Below are 10,858 nucleotides of genomic sequence, written 5' to 3'. Positions count from 1 at the left end.
ACAAACTTTTTGCCGGATAGGTGTCTGGCCTTAACGGGGCCGCGTTATTTTATGAAAAAAAAACAAAAGTTTTTCAAATTGCAGTATACAGTGGTTAGAGTTTGTCAAGTTCAAGGAGAACGTTTTTATCCAACACGCGCTGAACATGGGGGAAAAGAAAGTCGGATCTATTTTTGTGGACGGGTTTTGCGAACGGACCAACACCGTGTTTGAATTTCTGGGCTGCGTGTTTCACGGGTGTCCGAAATGTTCGGACCCTAACGCCGAAAACCCTCTGACCGGTGAGTTACAAGGTGAACTTTATCAACGCACCACGGAACGGTTGGAATATCTGAAATCCTTGGGATATAACGTTAGGATCATGTGGGAACATACGTGGATTAAGCTGAAAGCGGACAACGGGGAGCTAAAGACATTTTTGAAAAGCTGTGATTTTCCGGAGAAAATGAACCCGAGAGACGCTCTGTACGGCGGACGGACCAACGCCATCCGTTTGCTGCACAAAACCGCCCCGGACGAAAAAATCCATTACTTGGACTTTACGAGTTTATATCCTTACTGCAACAAGCGTATGACCTACCCCATTGGACACCCGACGGTGATTGTGACCGATTTTAAAGACATCAGAGAGTACTTTGGCATCGCCAGAGTCAAAATCTACCCCCCAAGAAATCTTTTCCACCCCGTGTTGCCTTTTAGATGTGATAAACTAAACAAATTAGTTTTCACCCTTTGTAGAACCTGCGCGGAGGAGGAGGCCGGGGACGCGTGTCGACATTCGGAAGAAGAGAGAGCCATAACGGGTGTTTATTGCACGGAGGAGATCAAAAGGAGTTTAAACCACGGCTACACGATCGGGAAAGTGTACGAGGTTTGGCACTTTGAGCAAAACTCCTGCGATTTGTTCGCAGGATACATCGATTTACATTTGAAAAACAAAGTGGAAGCCAGCGGTTTCCCCCCGGGCGTGAACACCGACGCTGAGAAAAATGACTATTTGTTTAAGTTTAAGCGACACGAAGGTGTCCAACTGGATGTGTCAAAAATCGGATTTAACCCCGCTCAGAGGAGTATTAGCAAACTGTTTCTGAACGCTCTCTGGGGGAAATTTGGACAGAGAACGAATCGGATGAACACGGAATTAATAACGGAGCCTCGTGACTTTTTAGAACTGATGTTTTGCAAACATAAACGCATTTCTTATTTTACTTTTATTAACGACGACGTTGCTTTGGTCCAGTGGCAGTACGAAAAGGATTATTTGCAAAAACCCGTGGTTTCTAATGTATTTGTGGCCGTTTTCACGGCGGCTTACGGACGATTAAAACTGTACGATGTGCTAGAAAAATTACAAAAGCGGGTGTTATATTTTGATACGGATTCTGTCATGTTCACGGCGAAACCGGGGGAATACACTCCTCCCACGGGGTTTTATCTCGGTGATCTGTCGAATCAGCTAACGGATGGAGATTATATCAAGGAATTTGTGTCTACAGGACCCAAAAGCTATTGTTTCGTCACAGCCGGCGGGCAAGTTTCTCTGAAGGTCAAGGGGTTTACAGTTAATCCGGAGACTTCTAAAATTCTTCATTTTGATTCCTTTAAACGGCTGGTGGAGCAGCACGTTAGCACGGGGCGATCCGACACTCTGCTGACCGAGACCCTTTTAATTCAAAGAAACAAAAAACGCTTGGCTCTGCAGAACGTCAGAGCTCTGAAAAAATTTTCATTAATTTATAACAAGAGAATACTGAGACCCGACTTTACCACGGTGCCTTATGGATTTTGACGTCAGATTAAAGTTGCCGTTTACATGTATTTTGGCCGGACCGAGCCGTTCGGGGAAGACGTGCTTTGTGCAAAGACTTTTGGAATGTTCTTCCAAAACTCTCAACGGGAAGCCTGGCAAAATCATGTGGTTTTATGAAAACTGGCAAAAAAGTTACGACGAACTACTGGAGCTTATGCCCGACGTGGTTTTCGTTCAAGGAGCACCGAGCAGCCTGCACGACGATGAACTACAAGGACGACGATCAGGAGAAGGAGGAGGAGGAGGAGGAGGAGGGGGGAGGGGGTCCTCTGATCGTTCTGGACGATATGATGGACGTTATGAGTCAGTCGGTAGAATTAGAAAGGGCTTTCACGAGATATTCTCACCACAATAATCTTAGCGTGATATATTTGACGCAGAATCTATTTTATAGAGGAAAGAATTCTCGCACACTTAGTTTAAACGCCTCCTACCTGATACTTTTTAAAAATCCTAGAGACAAGTTACACATTTCAATTTTGGCTAAACAAATGTATCCCGGACAATCGAAATATTTCCTGGAATCGTTCCAGGACGCTACGAGTAAACCTTTCGGTTATTTAATTGTGGATCTTAAAGCCGAAACGCCAGAAAGATTTAGGTTGCGGAGCGGGCTGTTACCCGGACAAGAATCTGTGGTGTACGTACCTAAAACATAGATTTTTTTTAAAAAATGACGTCAGCCCGTTTAAGAAAAGCTCTCCCTTTTCTAAGCGCTTGGATAAACGCCAAGAGAAACAATAAAGCCGACAAAAAAAATTTACCCAAATACGTGATTTTGGCCATATGCGAAATCGTTTTAAACGTTTTAAAAGGCAACGTCCCGCTGACTGACTCTCAGTATAAACAGTTTAAGAAAAGGCGACGCTGTTTAAGACATCTGGCTGACAAAAGTTATCCGTTTGGGCGCAAGCGTAAACTCATTCAGAAGGGGGGGTTTATCGGCCCGTTAATAGCCGCGGCCCTGCCTTTTGTGTTACAAATGCTAACCCCCAGGCAGCAATGAACCACGCGCGAAAACTGTACCTAGTCTCTGCCGACCAATTGCAAAAACTCACACCCCTCCTCTAAAGGAGACATTAGGGAAAACAGCGAGAATGAACTGGAGCGGGAGATTAAATCCCTGTTGGAGAGAAAGGATTTATCCGCGGACACCAAACTGGATTTGTATTCTCAACTTTTGCGGAAATATCTGACTCTGGTCAAACAAAAATCTTTGGAAAAAAAAGAACTGACTTTAAGTTTACCTCCACCTAAAGAAGAAGAAGAAGGAGAAAAACGAGAAAGTAAAACACCTGACGGCTTCTCCACAAAGGTTCTGGAACACTTGCCCGCTCGTTCGAGAAACAAAGCCCGACTGATTATGGACGCGCTGGAAAACGCGTGGACGACTCGCGGCGAATTCGTGTACAGAGGGGATGTCGTGGAAGGGAGTCATATATTTGATTTGTTAAAAACGGCAACCTCTTATCAGAAGCTGAATTACAAGCCCGTCGGGTGGAGCAGTTTCCTTCGCAGCTTGGCGGACGCCAACGTTCCTTCGGGGGCCTTGGGTAATTCTTCTGTAAGGCGAGAGATGGAAAAATACAAACACATCAAAGGGTCCGTTGATAATTCTTTAACGTTTAGCACGCCTGCGAGTACGCCCTCGCGGGTTAAAAAAAAAAGAAATAGAAAAACACACTTTGAACCTCCGGGGTGGATGTCGTATTAAGAAATGTTTTCATTCGTATGCTTAAATAACCACATCATTTATATCTGAATCAAAGTACATTTTATGCTTTTTATAATCGTGTCATTTTTAAACCAACGGGTAATGTGTATGTTTGAATCTTTTCACATTTTTATTAAAACCAAAATGCTTTCATTCGTATGTTTAAATAACCACATCATTTATATCTGATTCAAAGTACATTTTATGCTTTTGTTTTTTTCATTAAAACATAGTCTCATATTTTTCAACTCTTTTAATATGTTTTTTCTTGTGTGTGTGTGTTTGAATAAAGTAAACATTTTTTAAAGCGTAGCGATTTTATTGAAATATATAATCACACAGACGTTAAAAGATCATTTTGTAATCATTTATTGATAAAATCACAACGGTAAACACAACTTTGTACTCCGTGTACAATATGACAGTAAGAATCTATCCGCAGCAAACTTTTTACAAATTTTTTAACAGAGCGATCATTTTCTCGTAAATCGGTGGTATAAGAATTTAGAACCTGAGAAAACGTAAGACCCTTCATACGCTGTTTTAGAAAATACACGCAATGATGCCCGCAGGCGTCCGACCTATGGTCTTGAACTTGTCTAGCGTTACACAAAACTCGTCGTGAATTATTTTTTAGAAAAAGCATGATGTAACTGGGGAAAAATTCAGAGTCCGGCGGAAACCCGTAGGAATCAAAAAACTCTGCATTTCCATCTGACAGTATTAAAACAGCCAACCAGTGTTCCCCAGGTCGTGTATGAGGATGTGTATTTAAAATAAAACAGGACGGAGGTGTGTGTTTTAACACCCGAGGTAGTTGATCGCAGGCGAATACGCCTCTGAAACCGAGGGTGCATCGCATGGCTTTAGCGATCTGTCTGGTGTCCATTTTTTTTTAAAAAATAGTCCATAAGCACTTCACGTTTGTGATTAATTTCTAACACGTTGTCAAAAACCGCAAACACGATGATGTTTATGGTGTTGGGCAAAGGCGCTCGAAACCGGAGGTCCAGTCTAACGTGCCCCGACTGTATTAAGGAAACGTGTTCGCCCGAGCTTTCGTCGGGGGTCAAGTTGAACGCGAATAAACAGTAGCCCTGAGAAAAATCTTCACGAGAGATGGCCAAAGGCTGGTCCCTCAACCCTCTGTCCGTAGCCTCGACCAGGCTGAAGTATTCTCGCAGGCAGCGCTGCCTGGGAAGAAGGGGTCGAAAAGGCGTGGACGGGTAGGACACACCGTCCACGCTGAGATTTAAAGATTCCACGTCGTAATGATGAAAATTAAAAGGATTTCGCGCGTATGATCCGCTGAAAGCTTCGTTATGAACAAAACCTATAGCGATGAATTTTGGCACTTGGCCCAAAAATAGATTATCCTGGTTTGACACGCGACCCCCCGCCGGCACGCTTAACACTTTCACGTTAACTCGTTCTAATGGGTACCTCGCGTTAGACTGAAGCAAAGCTGACGCGTGCCCCAGTTTCACACTGGGTGACACGTGTATTCTTTTCACGTACAAAAGGGCCGTTAAAATGTGAAGTTTATAGCCCGGGTTCGGATCCGACGACATTAAAACAAACTCGTTTTTATTACGAACTAACTTGATTCTCACGTCGACGGAATTTAAAAGAAGCTTTTCCTGAAATGCAAAGTCGTTATGCAAATGTCCCATTAATTCGAACGTTCGGCTCCTTTCGCAATAAGCGCTTCGCCACGTTAACCCCTCATTGTCTCTGTTCGGGTCAGCTTCGTCCATGCGCCCCGCCGTGTCTTTGCGAAACAGCCCCGCTGCGAATTGCGAATTCAGAGTAGGTTCGGAATAGTTAAGCAAACACTCCAGAACGGCCCTGTAGGTGTACGTGGAACCACTTTGAGAAATGAGCTTATCGCCGAGGGACAGGTCGACTTGGCTAAAAAGAGTGGCCGCGGGGTAATTGATCAAACCTACGGTCGCACCGGCCGCCAGATCGGTTCCGTCCGCGTTGGTAACTTTGCACGTGAGGTACAAAAGCGAACGGTTCAGATCGACGTAGGTGTCCCCCGACCCCGCCATAAAAAATTCCAGGGGGCCGTTTTCGGTAATGGCCGTGATGGGAGGCGTTTCTACGTATTTGTAGGATTCTATACTGTGTTGCGTCATAGGGATCGTAAATAGGTCCAGCTCGGACTTCATGCATTCCGCCGAGGCGCTGTGTATGAGAGACATCTTTTAAAATATGTCGGGACCCGCACCGGTTTTCCGCTCGCTCTTTTTTTTCTTCCTATTCCTTAAACGAGAGGCGCGGACGAGCGCACCCGCCAGCTTCCTGTTCAGACTGAGACCTTTTGAAAAAACACTTTTATTTTTAAAAGGTACGGAACCGCGACGCCCCGGTGGGCGCATGCGTCGATTCGCGCGGCTCAAAACCACCAGGCCTTCCCCCTCCTGCCGCCTTTCCGACGCGTTTCCCAGTAATTTCCCCGCCGCTGCGGAAACCACGTCTTTCGCGATATTTTTAGCAGCGGTCTTGAGGTGTGGTCTGACTAAGTTGAAGCCCGATTTTAGCAGAGGCACCGCCAGTCTAAACAAACCCCGAAAAACGTTGCCGATCCCTCTTCCGTACTGCACGGGCGCTCCGCTGAAACCTTCTAAACCGGACCCCGCCTGTCGCGTATAATAAAGGACGTAGGGGCTAGGGTCGGCGTGATAAGCAGACATTTTTTATCGGATCGGTCTAAAATGTAGCTTCACGATCACTTTTCCAAATTCGAATTTGACGTTTCGGTTTTGATCCGTCTTCAACTCTATTAAAATTTCATCAAACACGTGTTTGCTGACCGGGTTGTAGTGCACCTTGTCAAAGTTTAGCGTGACGAAATCCAGATGTGCTTTGGGTATTTGAACGGTTCGCAAAAGAGGTGCTAAGGTATCGGCCACGATCTGATATGAAGAAATATCTGAATAAAGAAACAAATAAAACGTTCCGCCTTTAATATGGGCAGGGAATTTAGTTTCGGTCGGGTCAGTCCACTTCTGTTCCTCGAAGCCCAGAATGTGCGCCAACTGTCCGTGCGTTCGAATCCGAATAGGCCATCTGTTCAGCGAGGTCAGTCGTATAATCTCCTCCGGTGTGACCCCTAATTTTACCCGTCTCGTGACCTTATCCAAATATAATTCGACGTGGGTTCTGGTGGTTCTAAAATATTTGTTCATTTCGGTCAAAATGTCAGCGATGTAAGTATAATAACCGCATTTTACTTTAAAAGCCACCTGTTTACTGAGATCCGGCCCTTCGCACACCCAAAAGTCCGTTTCCTGTCGCCCGCCGTCCGCCAGCGTGTACCAACTCTGGGGAAATGAAATTTCTGCTAAGCCGACCTCCCAACCGCCCCTGAGGTGAACGGTTTTGGCTAACTTCACCCTGTAGCTGGATATATCGTTTTGAGGGTATAATTTGTCGCTAGCGTTACTCGGCAGAGTGATGAAAAAATCTCTGGTTTCTTCCATGGTGGGGGTGGTCCGCGCTTCCGAATAGGGGCTCGCGCCGCTCTCTCACGGGGTTTTTATCGAGCGTCCTGGATAGAATTTTCGTTTACCCAGGAGTCAAATTTTTTATCCCAACCTTTCCATCTCACCTTAACGAGAACCTCGGATTTAGTTTTTTTCCTAGCCAGTATTTTTTCTACACGATAGACTTTATTTTCAGGTACAATAATTTTCTGCATTTCTTCTTCATAAAAAGAACCTTCTATTATTTCATTATCGAGGTCTTTTAGTTTATACATCGGCGGGTCTCGTTTAATAATTTTATCCACAAAAAAATATTCATCCGTGAAAGACTGTTCGTAACCTTTCGCGAAGACCCTGCGCTCTTTCGAAATCCGAACCGCGTCACCTATTTTAAACTTGGGTCGGGGTAATTCCCCTCTCATTCTTTTCCCGTACAGATGATGAAACACCTGTATCTGATTGCACTCGTTCACTTCTTCGGGACGCATTTGAATAGATCTGTGAAAAGCGCGATTGTAAGCGCTCACTAGTTCCTGAAGCACATCTAAATATCTCAAGGTGTTAAAACCTGTAAAATATCTGAACATCCGCGTTTTGAGGGTTTTGTTAAATCGCTCCACCACAGAGGCTTTCAATTCGCTAGCCGTAGTAAAATGTCTTATTTTATATTTGTTTAAAAGTTTCATAAATAATTGATTACAAAATTCTCGCCCCTTGTCACTTTGAAGGGTGACGGGTTTTCTACCTCGTAAAAGTATTTGTTCAAAGGCCTTCGTTACGCTCTTGGCGTTCTTATTTTCCAACGCCTCCACCCACGCGTATTTTGAAAACACATCTATGCAGGTTAAAATAAACTTTTTCCCATCGTTGTGTTCCGATAGAGAGGATAAATCTGCCAAGTCTAACTGCCATTGTGAATCTTTTTCGCACGCTAGTACGAAACTCCTTTTAAAGTTTATTCTTCGGGGTTTGTGTAGCGTGTAAGTGTCGGAACTTTGTAAAAACCTATCAATTTCATCTTTATTTTTATTAGCCAACCCCACCTCCCTTACGCTTTTGATAAAGGGCTCCCTACCACACAGACCGCCTTCCGACCCGGGTTTATGGTACAACTCTTGCAGCGCCGTCTGAGACATGTCCAAATGGTCGAGGTGTGAAACACGTTAGGGTTTTTATATTTTCTTCTGGGTAAAACACGGTCTAAAATAAAATGTGGAGAAAACAAACTGATGACAGAAAACGACTTCAAAAGGTTTTTATGTTTTTTTTATTTTTTTTGTTTAAAGGTTTTTATGTGTTTTTTTATTTTTTTGTTAAAAACGGTTTATTTCTTTTATATTTTTTTTGGTTGTTAGTATCTAATCTACTGACAAACCGTTAGTTTGAGATATAGGTAAATTAGTTTCAAACTAAATGTGATGAACACTGAAGTATAAAATATGAAACTAAAAATGATTACACTATTAAATATATGAAAATGAAAAATGATTACACTTAAAATATGAAAAGAAAAATGGTTACATGATTTAAAATATTAAAAAATATTAAAATGATTACACTTAAAATATGAAAAGAAAATGGTTACATGATTTAAAATATTAAAAAAATATTAAAATGATTACACTTAAAATATGAAAAGAAAAATGGTTACATGATTTAAAATATTAAAAAATTAAAATGATTACACTGTTAAAAATATTAAAATGATTACACTATTAAATATATAAAAATGAAAAATGGTTACATGATTTAAAATATTAAAAATTAAAATGATTACATGATTAAAATATTAAATGAAAATGATTACATGGTTTAAAATATTAAAATGAAAAGACTATACAGTTTGTCTAATAAACATGCACAAAAGGGGTTCAAAAAATATGTAAACTACTAGCAGCGATCAAAAGATGTCATAAAGGTGCTATAAACAATTACACAAACTCAAACGACTAAAATATTAAACGAAAAACATGTGGTGTTTTTTAATAAAACAAAAAGGTCCCAGTTTTTTCTAATAATAATAATGTTTATGGTTTGTCTAATAAAAAAAATATATACAATGTATAAACTTACTAGCAGCAAAAAAACATCGGTGTCATAAATGTCTTATGTACAAATACACAATCTCTCTCTCTCGCGAATCACTACACCGATCTGTCATCCTCAGACCCCATCAGAATTTTACACACGTCGGCGGCCGTTGATTCCGCAGCGCTGTTCAGAGGTTCATCCGGCCGCATGTAAAACCGGCTCAGAATTTCGGACGGATCTCTGCTCAGGTACTCGGACAGCGGGTTATATTTTTCCTGCGTCAGCGTGTAAATTCTACGCAAAATGTTTATTACAAAACCATCATGAGGATCTTTTAATTCAAAGTGTTGCTTTAGAGACTCTTTTATTTCCAATTCACAAGCGGGAATGAGATTCAGCCACTTCTGCTTTAACTCGTTGTCCAGAAATCTTACGGGGACGCCTTCCACGCAACTGTGCTGTCTCTGTGATGGGTGTTCAATTTGACACCCAGCGCAATCTCTCGTAACCCATTGACGAACAGCCAGGATGATCGCTCTTGCCCAGATAAATTCCACAATTTTTGTGGCTCGGTCCTTCAGACTGAGGTCCGAAGGCTTCTCGCTCTGACTTTCCGAGCTGGCGCCGGCGTCAAGAGGTTCCTCGCATTGACCTTTTGACCCCGTTCCTGAGAAAGCGCTCGCGTTCTCTCTCTCACGCTGCTCGATGTCAGCCGGCGAAGAAGGTCGGCTTTGTAAGCCGTCCTCGTCCACCACGATAAATTCATCGCTGTCCAGATCGGTCACGCCGGAGACTTCCTCTTCCTCTTCTTCTACCTCGCTGGCGCTGGTCGAATCTGAAATGTCATTTTCACCGCTTTTTTTACGTTCCACGAGGTCTAGATCAGAACTCTCTTCATCGTGCTCTGGCTGGTGAGTGGGGGAACACCCCCAATCTCTCCCGCTGGGCATGTCCTCGCACATGCGCATCGCCGTTTTGTCATCTTGGTATTTAGACATCAGACTCGTCGGGCGTGGAATATGACAGCTGTCGCAACCACATATTACGCTGGCTGGTGATAGAGAGAGAAAATCGTTAAAAGGTTTAACGGGCTCGTACATGCTTACTCTTCGGCCACACGCTGCAACTTGAAACGGTATAACCCTTTTCACGGCTTATATTCACAAACTACGGTACCTCAAACGGTCAAAATGAATTTTTAAGAAAAAAAGCGTTTTTCTTACCTGTCAGAACATGTTTGACCGCGTGATAAATATCCAGTAGTTCGCTCTCCCGCAAAGTTATTTCAATCAGCTGGACGTGCTCTTCTTTTTCAGTAGGGGCAAAATAAAAAATCCACTGGTCGTCATCGCTGGAGCACACGTTTTCGTGCCTTATCACAGGTGACGTGCACACTTCCAGTCGAACTCTGTAGGTAAACTCAGGGGTCTTGAGCCCTGTGATGGTCAGGGTGATTTGACGCAAATAATGCGCGGATCTGACCTTCAGTGTGATTGTGGCAGACCTGGACATTTCGGTCTTGTGTTTTATTCACAGATAAAAGGTGAATGAGAGGCTTTACTAGAACAAACAGAATCCACAATCGTAGTCAGGTCACAGGCAATGGTCAAATCCAGAAAGGACAATACAGACAAAACACAAACATAACCAGGCAAAAGAGTCCAAAAGGGATCAGGCAAAAGGCAGGTCAAAAAACAAGGCAAAATGGGTCAGAACAGGAATAAACAGTCAGAAACAACGCTCAGTAGTTCTATGAAAAGAAGCAATACCTCGCAATGAATCTATCTACAAGCCCGGGCTTTAAACTAAACT

At 42.9% G+C, this 10,858-nt stretch overlaps 1 protein-coding gene across 1 annotated transcript; it reads right to left on the bottom strand.

The window, feature by feature from the left end:
* Positions 1-9,159: 9,159 nt before the first annotated feature.
* Positions 9,160-10,558, bottom strand: LOC118798534. Its single transcript, XM_036557916.1, has 2 exons — positions 10,270-10,558; positions 9,160-10,097 (listed from the first exon to the last, which is right to left on the bottom strand). The coding sequence occupies exons 1-2, from the start codon at positions 10,556-10,558 to the stop codon at positions 9,160-9,162; spliced, it is 1,227 nt and encodes a 408-aa protein (XP_036413809.1).
* Between the last annotated feature and the right edge of the window lie 300 nt (positions 10,559-10,858).

This window comes from Colossoma macropomum, unplaced genomic scaffold (assembly GCF_904425465.1).
Source record: "Colossoma macropomum unplaced genomic scaffold, Colossoma_macropomum, whole genome shotgun sequence".
Classification (NCBI taxonomy): domain Eukaryota; kingdom Metazoa; phylum Chordata; class Actinopteri; order Characiformes; family Serrasalmidae; genus Colossoma; species Colossoma macropomum.
The sequence above is the reverse complement of the archived record's forward strand: the minus strand, read 5'-3'. Positions and strand labels throughout refer to the sequence as shown.